This window comes from Cebus imitator, unplaced genomic scaffold, assembly GCF_001604975.1.
Source record: "Cebus imitator isolate Cc_AM_T3 unplaced genomic scaffold, Cebus_imitator-1.0 Scaffold112, whole genome shotgun sequence".
Classification (NCBI taxonomy): domain Eukaryota; kingdom Metazoa; phylum Chordata; class Mammalia; order Primates; family Cebidae; genus Cebus; species Cebus imitator.
In genome coordinates, this window is record NW_016107427.1 from 3577220 (window position 1) to 3599206 (window position 21987).

Consider the following 21987-nt stretch of genomic DNA (forward strand, 5'->3'; position numbering starts at 1 on the left):
TCTATTCTGGTGTGTGTGTGTGTGATCTTCTAGTGTGTGTGTGTGTGTGTGTGTGAGTCTCTTCTAATGTGTGTGTGTGAGCCTCTATTCTAGTGTGTGTGTGTGTGTGTGTGTGAGTCTCTTCTAATGTGTGTGTGTGAGCCTCTATTCTGGTGTGTGTATGTGAGCCTCTATTCTAGTGTGTGTGAGAGCCTCTATTCTGGTGTGTGTGTGTGTGATCCTCTATTCTAGTGTGTGTGAGCCTCTATTCTGATGTGCGTGTCAGCCTCTATTCTGGTGGATGTGTGTGTGAGCCTCTATTTTAGTGTGTGTGTGTGCGTGTGTGTGCGTGTATGCCTCTTCTAGTGTGTGTGTGTGTGTGTGAGCCTGTATTCTGGTGTGTGTGTGTGAGCCTCTATTCGTGTGTGTGTGCGTGTGTGTGTGCACGCGTGCACATGCGTGCACCAGTATTCTGGTGTGTGTCCATCCATCCATGCACACACACTCCTCCTCCACCTTTTGACTTGTGAATAGTGCAGCAGTGAGCATGGGTGTGCAAGCATTTGTTTTGTTGTTGTTTTATTTTTTTAAATAGAGACGGGGCTTGTGCCCAGGCTGGTCTTCACCTCCCAAACTGCAGCAATCCTCCGGCCTCTGCCTCCCCGAGTGCTGGGGTGAGAGATGTGAGCCGCTGCGCCTGGCCCAAGCCAGTATCTGTTTCCATTTTTTTTGGTACATTTTTTTGGTATATGCCTAAGAGGGAAATGACCAAGCAGCTGCCCACAGAACTGGTGTTTCTGTGCCCTTCTTCCAGGGCTTCTCTGAGGGAGCAGAGCCCCCGCCGAGAGGGGGCCAGGTCAGCAGGGTTTGCTGGACCCCTCAGCATCTGAACCTGAACCCATGTGTCTCTTTTTGCTTTGCCAGGTCCCGGCATGCCTTCCGAGACACCCCAGGCGGAAGCAGGGCCAGCAGTCTGCCCCCACCACTTAGGGCCGCCCTCGGCAAAGGGGAGCCTGGAGAAGGGGCCCGCAGGGGATAAGGAAGCCAAGGAGCGCCTGTGGATCCGGCCCGATGCCCCGAGCAGGTGCACCTGGAAGCTGGGCCGGCCTGCCTCCGAGTCCCCGCATCACCACACCGCCCTGTAAGTCCTGCTTTTGATCACAAGAGGGTCAATCTGTGTCCTGGAGGGCAGGAGTTTGTTACCTGGACACTACACAGCCAGGAGGACTTGAGGTGTGACCCCCTGTGGGCACTCTGGATTGAGGAGCTGGAGGTGGGGGCGCACTGTGTAGATGAGGCAGGCAGCCGAGGCTCAGAGAACCAGGCCTCCTTACACGGCCGCCCAGCGCCTAGGCCAGTCCCAGCAAGACCGAGATGCTCAACATGTGCTTCACCCGGTCTGTGGCTGCCCACGCAGGTTCGCTGGAGGGAACTGGGATCCTGCCTGCACTCTCTTTATTGATTGACTGATTTTGTTGAGACAGGGTCTCATTCTGTTGCCCAGACTGGAGTACAGTGGTGCAGTCGTGTCTCACTGCAGCCTGAACCTCTCCTGATTAAGGGATCCTCCCACCTCAGCCTCCCATGTAGCTGGGACTACGGGCACCCACCATCACGCCTGGCTAATTTTTTTGTTGCTTTTTTTTTTGAGATGGAGTCTCTCTTTGTCGCCCAGGCTGGAAAGCAGTGGCACGATCTTGGCTCACTGCAACTTCTGCCTCCCAGGTTCAAGCGATTCTCCTGTCTCAGCCTCCTGGGTCACTGAAGTTACAGGCTCTTGCCACCACGGCCAGCTAATTTTTTTTTGTATTTTTAGTCGAGACGGAGTTTCATCATGTTGGTCAGGCTGATCTCAAAATCCTGACCTCATGACCCACCTGCCTCAGCTTCCCAAAGTGCTGGGATTGCAGGTGTGAGCCTCCGCACCTGGCCTTAATTTGTATTTTTAGGAGAGATGGGGTTTGCCCAGGCTGGTCTTGAACTCCTGAATTCAAGTGATCCACCCACCTTCACCTCCCAAACTGCTGGGATTACAGGCGTGAGCCACTGCACCCAGCTCTGCCTGCACTTTTCAGTTAACTCTAGGTCACAAAGACTTCCCTTAGGCATTAAATATTTTTACATAGTGGGCTCTTTTTCTAGTGGCACAGACTGTTGGGTGAAGAAGCCATAATTTTGTAAGCCCTCTGTTGGGTAGATAAACGTTTGCAGTTATCTCATTTTAAATCACTGCAATAGAAAACGCTACACATTCATTTGGCCAATGAGCCTTTCCTGAGTGCCTCATGCATTTCCAGCCCTGCTCAGGGTCTATCAGTGGAAAAGAAAAATAAAGCAAAGTCCCTACCCCAGCACCGAACTGAAATTGAGCTCACTAAGCCTTAGGATTATCTCTATTTCCTTAGTATAATCTCCGTGGAGGAGAACAAATAGATCAAAGAACATGCTGCTTAGATGTTTGATTCTCTTTTTTTATTTTCAACACGGAGCCTCACTCTGTCACCCAGGCTGGAGTGCAGTGGTGCAGTCTTGGCTCACTGCAACCTCTGCCTCCCGGGTTCAACCAATTCTGCCTCAGCCTCCGGAGTAGCTGGGATTACAGGCTTGCACCACCACGTCTAACTAATCTTTGTATTTTTAGTAGAGAAGGGGTTTCACCATGTTGTCCAGGCTGGTCTTGAACTCCTGACCTCAGGTGATCCACCTACCTCGGCCTCCCAAAGTGCTGGGATTATGATTCCTATTTGTACACTACTACCAACATTTATGGTTGCTGATTTGCAGTTCAGGACTGGCGGGGTGGCTGGGTGTACTGTCAGTGGAGCAATAGGAAGAAGTGAAATTGACAAACCCAGGTGTGAGTGGTGAACACACTCAGTGCTGGGAGCTCAGGAGGCCACGAGGGCAGGTGGGCAGCCAGGTGGATGGACTCTCGCTGCCAAGACAAGCCGGAGAGAGCAGTGGGTGAGAGGCCCGGTGAGGTCGGGGGTGGCTGCTGGGCGGTGGGGTGGGCAGGGAAGAGAGGCTGGATTCCTGAGGGCTCCGTGAGCTCCTGGCACTAGGGCATGAGTGGAGACAGTGCCCACCAGGTTGTAAGAGGGCATCGCACCTGCCCCTCACGCCCTGGCCTCGCTCACCCTCCAGAGATGCCCTCACCCTGAGGGGCGGAGCCTAGCCGCCTGTCCGTCAGAGGGCACCTGAGAATGGTGGTGCTGGGGGGAGGGGCTGCAGAGGTCGGGTAGGAGTTGGGGTTCATTCTAGGACCGTGTAGGGTGTCCTCCTGGGGGCCTCCTGGGCTGTGGAGTTGGGAGTCCTTGAGGTCAGTGACTCCAGGGCTGTCCCTGCAAGTCACATCCTTGATCTTGCTGAGCGCTCTGGGTCTGGCCCTGACCACCTCTGCCAATTTCTCAGGTGACTTCAGCCACGAGGCCCAGTGCTGAGTCAGCACACCTGCTGCGGGGAGGCGGGCCCCTTCCTGCCTGGCCGCCCAGATGCCTGAACTGAGTTAATGAACGAACAGTCACTGGGGGCTTGGCTTTCCGTCTGGCTCTCTGCACCCTGCCAAGCCTGTTTCCCTTCCACCAAGGACTGCTTCAGAGGGAGCCTCTCCCCAACCTGCACCATTTGGGCTTCTGTGCCGGCGCCTCTGCAGCCTGGGGAGCGGCAGCACTGCTCTCTGTTCCTGGGAGGGCGCACCTGGGCTCCAGCCACTCTTGCTGCTGCCTGCCTGAGTCTTCGGGGCGGCTCTCCCTCCATGCCACAGGACCCCGGGAGCTGGGTTCACCTCGGGTCTAAGGATCGCCTCTTGAGGGTGCAGGGCCCGAGGACCCTGGCTGCTTAGCAGGTGCCTGTGCTGAGGTGGGGGCTCGGGGTCAGAGACACGGGGTGTCACGGGAGCTGCAAGGGAGGGGTCTGGAGACCACTGTGAGCTGTGCGTGTTCCCAGATGAATATGTGGTGAGCCAGGACTTGGTGCAGTTAGACAGGGGTGTCATCAGCATCTCCCTGTGGGGGAGGATGGCAGGAGCATGAGGGCCATTTAGGAAACCACCTGGACCAGGGTTTGCATGTCTGGATGCTGCAGGGCAGAGCTTCAGGATCCTGGGCTGCTGCGCCTCGGCCGGGCTCCGTGTCCACCATGTGCCTGGCATGTTCTGTGCAGGGCGAGGCCTCCCAGCTGCGCTTTCTGGCCATTGTCCCTGGATGGCCTGAGGTTTGAGGAGTCTCTGCCCTGAGGTCCGCGCTTTGTGTTTTTCCCTCCTTCGGTCAGATGCTGAGAGATGAAAGGAAATGAAATTCCCCAGGAAAGCCTTTCTGAAAAGATGGACCTAAGTCTGTTGTTTTGGAGTCAGTGTTTGCTAACCTGCTACTCACGAGAAGTTGCAAAAATAACAGGTCCTTTGTAGCATTCTCCCAGCTTTCTGCTACCAACGTCTTCCATGACTAGTTCATTTCAAACCTGGGAAACTGGCATTGGTACAAGCACGCTATAGGCAAGATTTGCTTTTTATAGGGTTTTTAGGTGCAAGCCTGTGTGTGTGTGTGTGTGTGTGTGTGTGTTTCAGGCGTGTGTTTCAGGCATGTGTTTCAGGCATGTATGTGAGGTGTATGTGTGTTTCAGGTATGTGTGTGAGGTGTGTGTATGTTTCAGGCATGTGTGTGAGGGGGTGTATGTATTTCAGGCATGTGTTTCAGGCATGTGTGTGTTTCAGGCATGTGTGTGAGGTGTGTGTTAGGGGTAACTGTGCATACATTTGTGTAACCACCCCCAGATGAAGCCAGTTCTGTGACTGCTGATTTGCGGAAAACAGGCCGGCCCTTGGACTGCCAGGGCTGGTACTATTTCGTGTTTTTCCTGGATGACTGTGGACTCCTCTGTTTCAGGGCAAAAGCTCCAAAAATCTTGCCAGACATTCTGAAGAAGATCGGGGACACCCCCATGGTGAGAATCAACAAGATTGGGCAGAAGTTCGGCCTGAAGTGCGAGCTCTGTGAGTGCCCTGGCTTTGAGAGGGGCTTCCTCCATCCTCACCGGGCTCCATGGGCCCCGGGGATCTGGGATGGATCGCGTAGGCAAGGCCCTGGGGTGGGGGGTGGGCAACGGGGTCAGGAGTCGCTGGTTAATCAGTGGCCGAGATCATGTCAGTTTAAGTTTGGGAAGAACACACAATGTGTCAGAGGGTGACTGAGGTGGATCCCGAGCTGATGGACCAGGGAACGGGTGATCTTTGAGCTGAGGCCAGACTGGAAGGAGCGAGGGTGTGAAGAGTTGGTGAGGGTCAAAGGCAGATGCAAGCAGGGCGGGAGTGTTTGCGTCACGCCTCCCAGGGAGGAGTGGACAGGTCCTAGACACATGCTGTGAGCCACCCGCTGGCCAGGGACCAGTTGGCTCTGTCTTGCCAGCTTTTTGGGGACAGACAGTTCAGCTCATCATTTATGAGACAGACAGTGGGAATTTGGGGGGGTCTGTGGCTGGCCTTGTCCTGGGTACACACAGGGTCTGGTCTAAGGCTTCCGGGGAAGGCAGTTCTTTGCAGGACGCAGTTTCCAGGCACAAGAGGGTGGAGGGAATTTGTGAGGGTCACTCTTCACCAAGAGCACAGGCCCCTCAGAGACCTCAGCATCGTCACGGAGAAAGCTGTGGGTGCAGAGGCCTTGGGGACAAGGCGGGGACAGAATTTCATATTTCAGATGACCAAGGCCAAGTGAGTTCGGAGGGTGGCAGGGCGGGAGCCACGGAGAATCCCGTGACAGGGCCAGCGGAGGGGGTGCAGTTTGAGTGGGAAGGCGAGGGAACCAGTAACATGGCTTAGAACTTTTTCATCCTGAGATGCTATCATGTCACAGCGACTTGTAAGAGCTGGGGCAGGCTCTGGAGGAAGGCAGTCAGGGGTCGGTGCATTGAGGACTGATGGCCGATTCGTAGTCAGGGCCTTGTGGGAGCCTGCCCCTACTCTGCCCCTTTAGGGAGGGAATTCTTGGAGCTGCATCAGAGCAGCCCCCTTCACAGAGACCCACAGGGGAAGGAGGACAGTGGGAGGCTGCAGGGGAGAGTTTGTGAGTCCCCATCCAGTGGGGCTGGGGTGTGACTGGGGCCGTGGCTTCAGGACATCAAGCTGCTCTGGCAGGGGCCGCCGGGTACGGCTGGGCATAGGGGCATGGGGGACCCGAATCCAGGCGCCTGCCCGCTACATGCCCAGCTTATGGTGGGGGTACTGGGGTGGCACCCCCAGTGAGGGCTGCTTATGTCTCTGGTTCCCACAGAGTTGCTCTGTGCCATGCAGAGCCTGTAGGATGGGCTGCAGGGGGAGAAGCTCTGATGGGCGACCGTCAGGTGCAGGTGTAAGGGTCAGGGTGGAGAGGTGGTGATTTTTCAGAACCCACAGACCCTCAAGCCTGTCCCCCATCCTGGGATGTGTCAGGTAATGGGGGTGAGCAGGAATCAATGGGGTTCTCCTCCTCTGTGATTCACTGCCTCCCAGTGGCCAAGTGTGAGTTCTTCAATGCGGGCGGCAGCGTGAAGGACCGCATCAGCCTGCGGATGATTGAGGATGCCGAGCGTGCAGGGACGCTGAAGCCGGGCGACACGATTATCGAGCCGACGTCCGGGAACACTGGTGAGTGCCGGGCCCGGCGGGGGCGGGGGGGGGCGGCCGGCGGTCCCCTGCCGGTGCCGACCCTGACGGGGCCTGGGAAAGGCTGAGCTGTAGCCACGTGCGCTGGTCTGCCCGGCCACCTGCACCCTGGCAGCTCATGCCCACTGCTGGCGTGTGTCCTGGCCCAGCCTCCTCTGACAAGCAGTCGGGGTCGGGGCCAATGGGTGCCGATGCTGTTGGGGCGATGGCAGCTGGCAGTGCTGGGGAATTGGTATGGGACGAGCACCTGGCTGCACCCGGCGGGGCCTGGGGCCCCGGCTCTCCCGTCCTGCACCGCTGCCTCCTCGTTTCATGCCTTTTGTTTCCGCCTCTGGCATTCTCTCCCCCACACTTGGAGGCAGAGGCAGCTATGCCGGGCAGTTCTGGAATCCCACAGAACCCTCTTCCTTGGGCCCTAGAGGAAGCAGCAAGGGGGCGTGCCCCTGTGTCCCAGGCAGGGGCAGGGTGGGGCTTGGGGGGCACTGGGCCCCTCTCACCCTCTGTGCCCCCTCAGGGATCGGGCTGGCCCTGGCTGCGGCCGTGAGGGGCTATCGCTGCATCATCGTGATGCCAGAGAAGATGAGCTCAGAGAAGGTGGGTGGGCGCGGTGGGGGCGGGATCACGGGCCGGAGGCGGGGTCATGGGCCGGGGAAAGATGCAGGTCACCCCCTTCCCTCATGCAGGTGGACGTGCTGCGGGCCCTGGGGGCTGAGATTGTGAGGACACCCACCAGTGCCAGGTTCGACTCCCCAGAGTCACACGTGGGGGTGGCCTGGCGGCTGAAGAATGAAATCCCCAACTCTCACATCCTAGACCAGGTGAGGTGCCGGGGCCTGGGGGAAGGCATTCCCTGGGGGGTCTCGGTCAGGGATGTGGGGTGGCTGAGGTGTCCGGGGCCTGCTCACGGGCTCTGCTCTCTCCTTGCAGTACCGCAACGCCGGCAACCCCCTGGCTCACTACGACAGCACTGCCGAGGAGATCCTGCAGCAGTGTGACGGTGCGTCCCTCTGTCCATTTTGACTGCATTTATCCTTGGCTGCCTGGGCACATCTCTTGCCCTCTCATTGGTGAACTCCTGTTCACCCTTCAAAACCCAGCTCAAATGTCCCCTTTGTGAAATGCTCTCTAGAACAGTTTCCTCCGTCCTTTGTGCCCTCTTGGCCTCTCTGCCTGTGTTTGTTTACCCAGCAGTCTCTCCAGGTCTAGGAGCTCCTCCCGTAGAGAATGCAGGGAGTAAGTCTGTTCAGGGCCCAGGCTGCTGCTAGGCTCGCAGCTGGGGCTTCTGTTGGGTTCGTGCCCCGACCCGGGCACTGAATTCATCTGCAAAACAGGGCTGGTGACATGTGCGATGAGCTCACTCTCAGTTTCAGGCATGAGGCTGGAGCCTTGGACCCTTTTCCAGGGAATCGGTGCCAAGGCCTGTGGGGGTTGGTACTGATGTTTTCCCAAGAGATCCCTTTAGAGAGAAGTTGCCAGGAGGTTGGCGCCCTGACTTCCTGTTGGGAATCCGGTGTTGGCAGGGGCCAGAGTACACCCTCGGTGTGTGCCCAGGAGCCGGGCTGTAAGGTCTAGGCATTTTCTTGCCTGGGCTTTAGGTGTGAGAATTCTCTTGTTTGGCAAAAACAGTCCTGCCTCAGCACGGGTGCCCACGCTGCTCAGCCTCACCGAGTCTTTCCCTGCTCTGATTTGTCCACCAGATGCCCACGCTGGCCACCAGCAGGGTGAGCATCTGGCGAGTTTCTGAGCCAAAGCCTAAATGACTGATTCCATTTCCTGTGTAAACTCAGTTAACTCACACCATGCAGATATCCACAGCCCAGGGGCTGATTCATTCGCAGCCTCCCTCCGCCCACCCTCAGCGCCTGCACCCCCCGGACAGCATCCTGCCCTTCTGCATCCAGCCAAATGGGGGTTGTAGGGGCCGAGTGTCACTGAGCAGAGACGGCTGGCGCACCAGGCTGCCTGCTTCTGAATGGCTTTTACAGACCGATGGCTGCCATGGCGGCTGCTCGGACTGGAGAAGTTTCTCTTTCGAATTTTTCGGTCGCCCACCGTGGTTTGCGCTGAGCGTGTTTTCAGTGATTGTTGCTTTGAGTGGCGGGCTGGCCAGGCGGGGACCCAAGAATGTTATCTGTCCACCAGGGAAGCTGGACATGCTGGTGGCCTCGGCGGGCACGGGCGGCACCATCACGGGCATCGCCAGGAAGCTGAAGGAGAAGTGTCCCGGATGCAAGGTGAGTGGCTCGGCCGGGCCCGGGGTGGGCAGCGCGGAGTGGGCCCTGCTCCCAAGCCGAAAGCACTCGTTCCTCACGCTCTGCGTGGCACATGGTCTTTTGCTGTATTTCCTCGCGGCTCGGGAGGTGTTTGGGAAGACGGTGCTCGGCAGATAAGGGGCCAGCAGCTCGAGACCCGAAGGAGCTGGGGCCAGGTGCTCACTCGCTGGCCAGTGACCTAAGGGGGCTTCCTGTGCTGAGTGGGGGCCAGAGTTCCATCTGCCGGCCTCTGAGGATCAGCCAGGAGCTCTGAGTCCTCTGGTCCTGAGTCTGCCCCTCAGCTGAGGTTTGAGGGAGTTGGGGGAGGGCTCCTGGACTCAGGGTTAAGAGCAGGGGTGAGGAGGGACACCTAGAAAGGCCCTGCTAATGAGAAGCGCATTCTCTCCCTGTGACTGTTGCTTGCCCAGCAATGCCCTTTGTCCCAAAGGCTCAGCTGCCCTGCCACAGGGTGGTCTGCCTGGGTGGTCCTGGGGCCCTGCTCCAAAAGGCCCCTGGGGAGGTCGCTTCCTCCCAGACACCCGCCTTCACTTCTGAGTGCCCTGCACTGAGCATTTAATCCAGATGAGGTCGTTATCGCTTTGATACTTGGGGCCTGGGCTCCTGGGTTTCTCGTCCTGCCTCTGAGGCTGGGAACAGGCCACCACCCGTGGGCACTTGTTCGTGGCAGCATCTGCCACTCTGATAATGTGGTAGCTGGGCATCTCCAGCCAGGCTTTTGCTGGACCTAAAGCCACGTGCTCTGCAGATCATTGGGGTGGACCCCGAAGGCTCCATCCTCGCGGAGCCAGAGGAGCTGAACCTGACGGAGGTGACCACCTACGAGGTGGAAGGGATCGGCTACGACTTCATCCCCACTGTGCTGGACAGGACGGTAGGTCGAGTCCCAGCCCGGCGCCGCCGTTAGACAGGACAAGTCCCAGCCCGGCGCAGTGCTGGCGCCACCGTTAGACCAGACGGTAGGTCGAGTCCCAGCCCGGCGCAGTGCCGGTGCTGCCGTTAGACAGGACAAGTCCCAGCCCGGCGCAGTGCCGGTGCCGCCATAACTCACCCTCACGCCGGGGAGGCTAGCTGCTCCTGGCCCACATCGGCTTCCCCGCGGAGGGGAACGGAAGGGCGAGCCCTGGCACGCATGCATGGTGAGAAGCTGGTCTCGAAGGTCGGGGAAGTAGCCTGGGGCCCATGTCCGCCCATGTGGCCTGACCTCACAGAGGGACGCAGCCTGGGCGGCAAGGGCCGGGAGCAGGGAAAACATGGGAAAATTAATGCCCCAGAAAACTCTGTTAAGAACCACAAAGGTGGCTTTGGCCTGAGTAAGAGTGGAGTACAGGTCACAGGGACGTTCCCTGGGGCTGGTGGGCGGTTTTGCTGTCTGCAAAACGTGTTGTAACTGGAAGGTCTGCAGATGTGCGGATCCCGGGGGGAAAGGCTGGGGCGTGGCCTCTGGGGTCCTGCCAGCTACACATGGGGTTCACCACGAGGCTGTTCACCCCCCTGGCCACACGGAAGTGGCCCCCATGCTGACGGGCTGTCGTGGGGTCCCTCTCAGGTGGTGGACAAGTGGTTCAAGAGCAATGACGAGGAAGCATTCACCTTTGCCCGCATGCTGATCTCCCAGGAGGGGCTGCTGTGTGGTGAGTGGGTGGCGGCCGCTGGGGCATGGGGACAGCGGGGATGGCTGAGCGGGCTGGAGGCGGTTGGGGATGCACCCTCTGCCAGCCACCAGCCCACACGTGTAAGACAGCAATGAGATGGAGTCTCGCTCTGTCGCCCAGGCTGGGTGCAGTGGCACGTTCTTTGCTCACTGTAACCTCCTCCTCTGGGGTTCAGGGAATTCTCCTGCCTCAGCCTCCTGTGTAGCTGGGATTACAGGCACCCACCATCATGCCCAGTCAATTTTTGTATTTTTAGTAGAGGCAGGGCTTCACCATGTTGGCCACACCGGTCTCGAGCTCCTGACCTCGTGATCCACCTGCCTTGGCTTCCCACAGTGTTGGGATTACAGGCGTGAGCCAGCGCGCGTGGCCGAGACAGCAGTTCTGAGGCATGTAACTGGTGGCCGTGAGCCTCGGGCGTTGTCTGCCTGCCCAGGTCCTCACCTGCCTAGTGTGATCACCTGCTCAGGTGAGGGCTGGAGGCCATGGGATGGGGCTTCGAGGTGCCTTCCAGAATGTGTTTCTAAGACAAGGCTGAAGCTCTCCTGGCACTTACTGTTTCTAATCAAGCCCACTCAGGCCCCTGGGGCCGTGGCTCTGCATTGACGGGGCCCATGGCCAGGACCGGGTGCTGTGAGCACCACCCTGGAGCAGTAGGGAGGGGCTCTGGAGCCTGAGGCTGTCCAGGACTGACCCCACTCGCCTTCCTCCCACCCTGTGCCCCTCTGCCTGCGTGCTTGGGGGTGGACAGGTGGCCTTTGGCAGGGCCGCTGACCAGCCACACACACAGCAGAGGCCCTGTGGGGACCACAGACGATCTAGGCCTCTGGGGGCTCGGAGAGCACACGCCAGCTTCCAAAACGCAGGCAGAGACATACAGGGCTTCCACGTGCGTGTTCCCTGTGTCATGTCACTTTGGGGCTGGTGACAGGGAAAGTGGAAGGAAAGCAGCCCTCAGCGTGGTCAAGTCCCTGATAACAGAGCCCCGAGATTAGAAGCAAGTCTTGATTGAAAAACCATTTTCTGGCCAGGCTCGGTGGCTCATGCCTGTAATCCCAGCACATTGGGAGGCTGAGGCGGACAGATCACCTGAGGTCAGGAGTTCAAGCCCAGTCTGGCCAACATGGCGAAACCCCATCTCTACCAAAATACAAAAATTAGCTGGGCATGATGATGGATGCCTGTAATCCCAGCTACTTGGGAGGCTGAGGCAGGAGAATTGCTTCGACCTGGGAGGCAGAGGTTGCAGTGAGCCGAGATCGCGCCATTGCACTCCAGCCTGAGCGACAGAGCGAGACTCCGTCTCAAAAAAAGAAAAGATTTTTTTAAGGCGGAGTCTCGCTCTGTCGCCCAGGCTGGAGTACAGTGGCGCGATCTCGGCTCACTGCAACCTCTGCCTCCCAGGTCCAAGCGATTCTCCTGCCTCAGCCTCTCAAGTAGCTGCCATAACAGGCATGGGCCACCATGCCCAGCTAATTTTTGTACATTTTTTAGCAGAGACGGGGTTTCACCATGTTAATCAGGCTGGTCTCAAACTCCCAACCTTGTAATTCATCCGCCTTGGCCTCCCAAAGTGCTGGGATGACAGGTGTGAGCCACGGCACCTGCACCCACATGCACTCACCTGGCGCGTCTGACTGTGGCCCTCTCTGCAGGTGGCAGTGCCGGCAGCACGGTGGCCGTGGCTGTGAAGGCCGCGCAGGAGCTGCAGGAGGGCCAGCGCTGTGTGGTCATCCTGCCCGACTCAGTGCGGAACTACATGTAAGACACGGGCTTCCCTCCCAGTCCCTGCTCCTCTCCGCTGCCACCCTTCCCTGGAAGCCTCATGTGCCTCACCTGAGAGCCAGCAGCCAGCGCTGGGAGGGGAGGGGGCCGTGGGCCCTGCGAACACTGCCCTCACGCTGCCTTAATGCTGTGAAAATCAATGCACGCTTGCAGTCACAGCGCTGACCAGAGGGGCATGAAAGGCGATGGCTCCCTCTCCGTCCCTCCTGTCCCTCCTTCTCTGGTGTCTGCCCCTCTCACACGCGTTTGTTGGCCATGAAGGGTGGGAAGTCCAGCCCCCAGGCTTCCCTCTGCGACCTCCAGCCACTAATCTGGGGTCCGCGAGCTCCAAGGGGCAGCCCTGGCCTTGACGTCCTGTTGGGCCGGGTCCTGTGCCGCCTCCTGCCCACTGACTCCCTCTGCTGCTTCCCCCAAACTCCGGGCTGGGACCGAGTGCTGCCCAGGAAGCCCGAGACCTGCAAACTCCGCACAGTGCAACCAGGTGGCCACATGGGACTTGCTGTGACTGTTTTGCCCAGAAGCCCCTCAGGCAGTAACACCACAGACCTCACTGGTCACCGGGCAGCCGGGCTGAGACTGGGGTGCTCTGCAGCTGGCCTCCGGGGCAGTATGGGGGCGAGTGTCTAGAGACCCCCGTGGTTTCCTCCATGGCCTGCAACCCCTGAGCTCAGCTGCCCTTGGGGGCCAGGCTGGGCTGGTGGGTGCCCCAGTTGGGTTCCTGGCATGGGTGATTCATGTCTGGTGCCCAGGGCCAAGTTGCCCTGTGCAGGCCCCTGCCCACCCCCGTCGGTGCAAGGACACCACGTCCCCCGCGCTTGGCAGGCCTGTCGCGTAAGCCCGTGCGTGTGTGCGAGGGCGAGGGGCAGAGGCCGAGCCTGAGCACCTGAGCCATGGCGTGTGCATGCTCACACGGGTTTGTTGGCCATGGCGGGTGGGAAGTCCAGCTCCCAGGCTTCCCCTGGGTCCTCCAGCCAGCACTTGGGGTCCCTGCTGCACCAGTGAGGTCCAGGAGAGGGGCTGGGTGTGCAGTGCTTGCCCCTAGCATGGGCAGAGGCCTGATGTGGCCCTTCGGGTCCTCAGTGACGCCCCCATCCCACAGGACCAAGTTCCTGAGCGACAGATGGATGGTGCAGAAGGGCTTCCTGAAGGAGGAGGACCTCTCGGTGAAGAAGCCCTGGTAAGGACGCTCGGGCAGAAACCCGCTGCCTGTGCTGCCCTGCCTGGCTGTGACGGGCAGGAGAGCGATCCCCGGAGACATGCTACCTGCACTGCCCTGCCCCGCTGTGACGGGCAGGAGAGTGGCCCCGTGGCTTCCTGCCGAGGTGCTGACCCAGGTGGCAAGAGCATTTGTCCTTGCCGTCATGCCCCGGTCTGCCCTCTCCCCTCAGGTGGTGGCACCTCCGCGTTCAGGAGCTGAGCCTGTCGGCCCCGCTGACTGTGCTGCCAACCGTCACCTGCGAGCACACCATCGCCATCCTCCGGGAGAAGGGCTTCGACCAGGCGCCCGTGGTGGACGAGGCAGGGTCAGTCTCAGCCCCTGCCCCGAGCTCAGTCCCGGGCTCTGTCCATCCAGCTCCTCCCCCATCGGTGTCACTGGACAGGGTTTAGGGCATTGGACAGCCCCGTGCCAGTCCCTGAGCAGCTGGGGCAGGGCTGCTGGGCTCACTCCGGGCCCGCAGACCTCGCCCACCCACCCTTTGGGTGCAGCCTGTCCTGGGCCCACCTGGGGGTCAGGGGAGAGACTTCCCGAGGACATATCTCACAGCAGAAGGCCGTGGCATGCATGCCCAGTGACCACTGAGAACCTCATGCCACGGAAACCTGACGACTGGTCACCCTTGACCCCGGCGAAAAGGAAGTGCCAAGGACCCTTGGTTTCTTTCTCCCCGTCAGGGCCCAGCCTGGTTCCTGCCATGTGTAGGGTCGTGGCAGCGGGCTTCCATGTGTGGCCAGAGAGCGCTTCTGCTGGGGCTCCTGGGAGGGGCGAGGTGTTCGCTGACCCCAGCCACCCCCCGCCCCACAGGGTGATCCTGGGAATGGTGACGCTGGGGAACATGCTGTCGTCCCTGCTTGCCGGGAAGGTGCAGCCATCGGACCAAGTTGGCAAAGTCATCTATAAGCAGTTCAAGCAGGTATGCAGGCACTTTGGGACCACGAGGGTGCCCAGGTCCCCCGCCCCCCACCACCCCCCTCCCTGGCCCCAAAGGCAGAATGCGGCATTTCCTGTGCGGGGTGCTGGGTCCTCAACCCTCAACACCACTTAGGCCGAAGCCGGCTGCACCCCTCAAACCATGAAGCTGAAGCACCCACTTTACACATGCAGCAGCCCGGCGGGGAGGCTCCCACCAGGGCGGGCTCATCCGCAGCAGCCGTGTTCTGGGGACTCACTGGCACTCGGCGGCCATCCCAGCATCATGCGGCCTCTGCCGGGCTCTTCCTCATGCCAGACCTCACATTCCTGTGCATGCACCTGCTTATCCAGCAAGAGCTAGAGATTCCAGGAGAAGCCCTGTGGTGGCTCCTTGCCGGGCTGGTCACACCCCACAATTATCACGAGAGCCCACCTTCCGCTGCCCTGAGGGTGGCCCGGGAAAGATTGTGCGCCTTTCCAATCGGAACCCCCCGTGCGTGAAAGGCTGAGGGTTCCGCCCAAAACCTAGGAGCGAGTTTGACTTCTTTTCCATCTCATACACATGCCTGAAATGTCACCCGAATCCACACGTTCCCCACACTCTGCCTCCTGAGTAGCTGGAATTACAGGCATGCACCACCATGCCCAGCTAGTTTTTGTATTTTTAGTAGGGACAGGGTTTCACCAAGTTGGCCAGGCTGCTCTCGAACTCCTGACCTCAAGTGATCTGCCGGCCTCGGCCTCCCAAAGTGCTGGGATTGCAGGCGTGAGCCACCACACCCAGCCTCCTCAAGGGGTCTTTCTCGGGGCGTCCTGTCACCCTCTGATGCCTAGGTTAGGACCCTTCTACACAATGCTTTCCCTTCCCCTGTGTTCCTTTTCCGGGGGCCGGTGGCGCCTACTGAACGCACATCCCTTGCAGATCCTCCTGACGGACACGCTGGGCAGGCTCTCGCACATCCTGGAGACGGACCACTTCGCCCTGGTGGTGCATGAGCAGATCCAGTGTGAGTGCGGCCCTGCTCTGTGTGTGGGGGTCTCACTGGGGTCAGTCCACCAAGCCTGGCCTCTGCCATGGGCAGCAGCTGGGCCCCCGCCCCCTGCAGGGTGTTAGGGGAATGGGTGGTGCCGACCTCCAGTGACCCTCCCATCTTTTCCCCCCTCCGGGCCTCCCGCACGCCCCGGGCTGGTGAGCTGCACCGAGCCTGTGATTCCCGCAGGGACCCCTCAGGCCACACTGGGTGGGACCCCTTGTCCAGAGTGCACGGGCTCAGGAGTCCAGGCCCTTTGGCTCCTGGGAGGCCAACAGTCTTGGGGACTCACAGGGACAAGGCCAGAAACATCTGGAAAGGTTTCAAGTCCTGACCCTGACCCTGGCCATGTCCCGCAGTCCCTGGAGAGGCAGCGTTTGCCCCAGCAGCCTCCTGGCCTTTGAGGGGCTGATCTGAAGGAAGCCCCCACATGGGTCTTGGAAGCCACTCACGGGCTGTCCCTGGGCCCCTGCTCCTGCTGAGCTTGTGAAGTTTTGCAACTCCTGAGCACATCCCTGGGCGTCCCCAGCACACCCCCACAGGCCAGGAGAGTCGCTTGCAAGTTTTGGGTCCTAGATGGCAGCCGCTGGCCTGGGGCCCACAGGAAGAACTGGGGAGGGCCCTGCAGGCCAGAGCCTGCCCACCTGCCGGCCTGTGTGTGGTGGGTGAGCGCTCGGCGGCTGAGGCTGGTCTGTGAGGGCCCTGAGTCTAACCCCATCTCCCATCCTTGGCTCTGCAGCGCGGGACCAGGCCTGGGCAGGCGTGGTGGGGGGGCCTGCAGGTAGGTATCACCCACCCCTCAGAATGGCTCTCGGGCTCAGAATCACAGCCTCTCCATGGCAAAGGAGGGGCTTCCAGGGTCCTGGACCCCCGAGCCTTGGTTAGGAGGCTTCCCCTCTTAGTCTCAAATTTACTTGTGTTTGAACATCTCAAAAAAAAAAAAAAAAAAAGATGTAAGTTCCACTGTCGGTGCCCAAATTACGTTTTCCTGGAGCATGGCCATGCTTGTTACCACGGTCTGTGGCTGCTTCCAAGCGCGCCAGGGCTGTGCAGTCGTGACAGGGACTGTACCGTCCCCAGACCTGGAATACCGGCTCCTGGCCCCTGGCAGCAAGTCTTCAGGTTGCTCCTGGGTCAGTGCCTCAGAGCTGAGCTGCTCAGATGAGCTTCTCCAGCTCTGTCGCTGTGCCTCAGTGTCCCCGAAACGCAGGGAGTCAATCTTGTCTGGGTTCCCTGTTTTTTCCTGGGGATCTAAGTGAGCCACCCCAAGGGGCCTTTGCCTCTAAAGACAGGAGTGGCAGCCGTGGCGGAGTAGGGATGGGCTGTTAGGGCCCTGCCTTGGTGTTTCTCTCCCTCCCTGCACACCCCCTGTGCCTCATGACCACGGGCATAGGGTTCTGCAGAGACACAGGACCAGGAGGATGTGTGGGCAATGGGAGAGAACGAGGGCTGTGTTGAGGAACTGGCTCCTGGGACCGTGGAGGCAACAGCCTCCAAGATCGGCAGGGGAGGCGGCAGGCCGGGACTGGAGGGGTAGCGGTTCAAGTCCAAAGGCAGGACTTCGGTTCTTTTCAGGCCTTCAACTGCTTGGGGGAGGCCCCCCACCGGAGCACGCATTATCCGCTGCTCAATTCTGGTGCTAATGTCATCCAGAAAACCTCACACACGCTCAGAATTTGTGGCCAGATGCTTGGGCTCCCCACGGCCATATTAATCTGTATTAAAATTAATCATCACAGTCATCTGTAATCCCCGCACTTTGGGAGGCTGAGGCAGGTGGATCACGAGGTCAGGAGTTCATGACCAACCTGACCCATATGGTGAAAGCCCGTCTCTACTAAAAATACAGGCCACGTGGCTCACGCCTGTAATCCCAACACTTTGGGAGGCCAAGGCGGGTGGATCACTTGAGGTCAGCAGTTTGAGACCAGCCTGACCAACATGGTGAAACCCTATCTCCACTAAAAATACAAAAATTAGCCAGGCATAGTGGCACATGCCTGTAGTCCCAGCTACTCAGGAGGCTGAGACAGGAGAATTGCTTCAACCTGGGAGGCAGAGGTTGCAGTGAGCCAAGATCTTGCCACTGCACTCCAGCTTAGGCAACAAAGCAAGACTCCGTCTCAAAAAAAAAAAAAAATTTAACCATCACAACAACCCTGTCCGGGTATGCGGCGTGGGATCCTGGGCCAGCATTAACACCCAGCCCATGCTGGCCAGGAGGAGGCAGTAGTGGTGAAAATAGAATCAGGCCAGAGCTGGGAGCTGTGTGTTACCCACAGCGTGAAGGGGTTCTGTGTTTTTAGACAGGGCCGTGCTGTCGCCCAGGCTGGAGTGCAGTTTGCTGTCATAGCTTGCTGCAGCCTTGACATCCTGTGCTTAACTGACCCTTCTGCCTCAGTCTCCCAAGTAGCTGGGACCAAAAGCGTGTGCCACCATGCTTGACTAATTTATTTTTTTAAATATTCAGCAGAGATGGGGTCTCAATATGTTGCCCAGGCTGGTCCCAGACTTCTGGGTTTAAATGATCCTCCCACCTTGGCTCCCAAAGCGCTGGGATCACAGGTGTGAGCCTCTGTGCCCCGCCACGTTGAACAGGTTTGAATTTCATGGCCACACCGACTCTGAAGTCATGGGCGCCTCAGGATCACAGCCTGGGGGTGGGGGCGGGGAAGGGTGTGTCCTGATGTGGTGTATGGAGCCCAGCCTGGGGCCCATGGGGCTCATGTCAGAAGAACATGGCCTGGGTCAGGCACAGTGGCTCATGCCTGTAATTCCAGCACTTTGGGAGGCCGAGGCAGGCGGATCACTTGAGATCAGGAGTTTGAGGCCAGTGTGACCAACATGGCAAAACCCCGTCTTTACTAAAAATACAAAAATTAGCTGGGTGTGGTGGTATGCACCTGAAGTCCCAGCTGCTTGGGAGGCTGGGGCAGGAGAATTGCTTGAACCCAGAAGATGGAGGTTGCAGTGAGCTGAGACTGCACCACTGCACTCTAGCATGGGTGACAGAGTGAGATTGTCTAAAAAAAAAAAAAAAAAAAAACGAAGCCTTGGCCCCTGGGCTCCAGCAGGCTGCCCTGGGCCTCCACAGTGCATAAGTGCCCACAGGCCCTCGGGAGGCTTCTGCCCCGCAGCAGCCCGCCCAGCCTCCCACAGCGCCGGCAAACCTGAGCCTTGTTCTCCCCTCCTCAGACCACAGCCCCGAGAAGTCCAGTCCTCGGCAGATGGTGTTCGGGGTGGTCACTGCCATTGACTTGCTGCACTTCGTGGCGGCCCAGGAGCGGGGCCGGAAGTGAAGTCTGGAGTGTGGAGCGGCCCCGGCACCTTCGCCCGCTTCACCATCACTTTCCTGAGCCCTAAACACACACGAGATTGGGAACTGCCTGGCCTGGCCCCCGTTATCGCTGCAGACGGCGCGGAGCATGGGTTTCCCTTCACTAACACGTGGCTTCCTAAATGGCCTGTGTATGTGCTATGAGATGAAATGAGCTTTTCTCTAATGTAGCTTGCTCTTAGGATGTTTCGCCAAGGCAATACTGAGCGTAGTCGGCCAGGTGGGATGAACACAGGCAGTCTCTGGGCAGAGCAGATTAAAGGCAAAAGAGAGTCCACGATGGGGATGCAGAAGGGGGCGGGGAGAAGCATGGAAGTTTCCGCGTGGTCCAGCGCCGTCTGCTCATGGTGGAGCTGGTGGGAGCACTGTGAGAGTTTGGGCTTTTAAATTAAGGCGAAATTCACATAACCCAAAAGTCAATCACTTTAAAGTGAAGCATCAGCAGCATTTAGTAATTCAGAATGTTGCATAGGGACCACCTCTCATGTTCCAGAACATTCTCTCCTCACCCCAGGAAGCAGTCATTTCCCCTCCTCTGTTCCTCCTCCCCAGGCAATTGCTAATCGACTTTCTATCTCTGTTGTCTGAAATAGGTTTTCCCTGTTCCAGACAGTTCATATAAATGGAATCATGCAGCTGTGGCCTCGTGTCTTATTTCACTTTGCGTGGTGTGTCACGCATGTTAGTGCATGGATACCATTGTGTGGGTAGACGCATTCTGTTCCCTCATTTATCAGTGATGGACATTCGGGTTTTGTCTGCTTTTCAGCCCTGTGAGTAAGCTGCTGTGCACATTCATGGCCGACTGTTTGGACACCTCTGTTCATTTTTCTCGGGTATGTACCCAGGAGTGGCATTTGCGGGTAATGTGGTAACTCCGTTTAATTATTTGCTGAGGAACTGTCAAGCTGTATTCCACCAACAGTGCACCAGGGTTCCAGTCTCTCAGTCCTTATCAACACTTGTTATAAATCATGTTTTAAATTATGATGGCCATGCTAGTGTGTGTGAACAGGTGTCTCGTTGTGCTTTAGATCTGCCTTTCTCTAATGATTGACGTTGAGTGAGCATCTTTTCGTGCACCTCTTGGTTATTTTTTGGGAGAAGTCCATCTCCTAATTTTAAATTGGGTTGTCTTTTTGCTGAGTTGTAGGAGCTCTTTATATGTTCAGGATACTAAACACTTCTCATAGGACTTGCAAATATTTTCTCCCATTCTGCAGGTTATCTTTTTACTTTTTTGAGACAGAGTCTCCCTCTGTTGCCCAGGCTGGAGTGCAGCGCCTTGATCTGGGCTCACTGCAACCTCCGCCTCCCGTGTTCAAGTGATTCTCCTGCCTCAGCCTCCCAAGTAGCTGGGACTATGGGCACATGCTAACGTGCCTGGCTAATTTTTGTATTTTTAGTAGAGACTAGGTTTCACCACGTTGGCCAGACTGGTCACGAACTCCTGACCTTGTGATCCGCCTACCTCGGCCTGGCAAAGTGCTGGGATTACAGGCGTAAGCCACCGGGCCTGACCTCTTTTCACTTTCTTAATATTCTTTGATACATAGCAGTTTGTAGTTTTGGTAGAGTCAAGATTTATTTTTTTATCCTGTTGATCATGCTTTGGGTGTCATGCATTGGCAGATCCGAGGTTCATGGAAATGTACCCCTACGTTTTCTTCTAAAATCTGTATATATTTAGCTCATGGATTGATTTTTGAGTCATGGATTGATTTTTTAGATGGTGTGACATGGGAATTTGTGGATGTCTGTCTGTCTCAGCATCGTTTGTCCAAGAGACAATTTTCTCCCCATGGAATGGTCTGGCACCCTTGCTCATAGTTGTATGGGCTCATTTCTAGACTCTGCTGTTCCATTGGTCTGTGTCTGGTCTTATGGAAGTACCACACCGTTTTGATTACTACAACTCTGGTAGGTTTTGAAATTGAAAGCATGGGTCCTACAGCTTTGTTTTTACAACATTGCCTTGGAAATTATGATGTATCCCGGTGTTTTTGTCTTTTATGTTTTTGTGTGTGTGGAATTCTTTGAGCTTATTGGATCCCAGCATGTGGCAAGTAAGAGTTGCAAAAAGAAAACAGGGAAGGATCTCACTAATGAAATAACTCCCCAAACTGCCCCAGAACTGAAAGGCGTGACCTTGCAGACTGAGTGGCCCACCCAGTGCACAGCAAAATGGGTGGAGAAAGGGCTACATGGTGAACATCACCGTGAAATACGAAGACATGGGAACTCAAACACTCCCGAAAAAGGACGGGAAGCCCAGCTCACACAGGGAGGCTCGAGATGAGAAAGGCATCGCCTTCAGCCTCCAGCACATGTGGAAACTGGGAGATAAACCATGACGGAATCCGGAAGAGGAAGAAATGCAGGCTGGAAGCCCGGCGCCAGCACCCTCTCACTTAGCAGTGGAGGCAGGAGACACTTCCATCGTGCAGGGCAGCCTCTCTGCCCAGGAACACACACCAACAAAAGGAGGGAGTAAAACCAGATGAAACAGTGTCTCAGGAGGTCCCAGGACCACTGTGAGTCCAGCAGCAATGAAACGGTGTCTCAGGAGGTCCCAGGACCACCGTGAGTCCAGCAGTGATGAAATGGTGTCTCAGGAGGTCCCAGGACCACCGTGAGTCTAGCAGCGATGAAACGGTCTCAGGAGGTCCCAGGACCACCGTGAGTCCAGCAGCAGCAGGACAGGGGAGGCCTAGGCGGGAAGATTGCTTGAGGCCAGCCTGGCCAACACAGTGAGACCCCATCTCTACAAGATATAAGAAAGGGAAACAGTTCCTCGAGCGGCTGAGGCATTAGGGTCTCTTGAGCCCAGGAGTTAGAGGCTGCAGTGAGCCATGATTGCACCACTGCACTCTAGCCTGGATGACTGAGACCCTGTCGAAAAAAAAGGGCGGGACAGGAGAGTGATGCTTCAAGGGAGACAAGGAAATCAAGAGGTTGCCAGAATGCAGTGAGACTATCCAGAGATCCTCATGCCTGGTGGAGAGCTGGGGGTTGCCTCAGAACCTAGAAAATAGAGGCTGGGCACAGCGGCTCACGCCTGTAATCCCAGCACTTTGGGAGGCCGAGGCGGGTGGATCACGAGGTCAAGAGATCGAGACCATCCTGGTCAACACGGTGAAACCCCGTCTCTACTAAAACTACAAA

General features: G+C 57.7%; 1 protein-coding gene across 2 annotated transcripts in view; it reads left to right on the forward strand.

Annotated features, from left to right (window-relative positions):
- Positions 1–19457, forward strand: part of CBS (cystathionine beta-synthase) — a 21295-nt gene extending 1838 nt beyond the window's left edge. The window contains exons 2-17 of one of the 2 annotated variants that reach the window (XM_017538562.2): positions 904–1120; positions 4863–4969; positions 6461–6595; positions 7128–7207; positions 7297–7431; positions 7541–7610; positions 8756–8847; positions 9632–9757; positions 10433–10517; positions 12194–12299; positions 13423–13500; positions 13712–13846; positions 14347–14455; positions 15377–15461; positions 16225–16266; positions 18681–19457. In XM_017538562.2, the coding sequence (XP_017394051.1) occupies positions 912–1120; positions 4863–4969; positions 6461–6595; positions 7128–7207; positions 7297–7431; positions 7541–7610; positions 8756–8847; positions 9632–9757; positions 10433–10517; positions 12194–12299; positions 13423–13500; positions 13712–13846; positions 14347–14455; positions 15377–15461; positions 16225–16266; positions 18681–18784 (1698 nt within the window). In that variant the 5' untranslated portion in view covers positions 904–911 and the 3' untranslated portion in view covers positions 18785–19457. The remainder of the gene's footprint in view (positions 1–903; positions 1121–4862; positions 4970–6460; positions 6596–7127; positions 7208–7296; positions 7432–7540; positions 7611–8755; positions 8848–9631; positions 9758–10432; positions 10518–12193; positions 12300–13422; positions 13501–13711; positions 13847–14346; positions 14456–15376; positions 15462–16224; positions 16267–18680) is intronic. The other variant, XM_037742045.1, reaches the window with a different exon arrangement.
- Positions 19458–21987: the final 2530 nt, after the last annotated feature.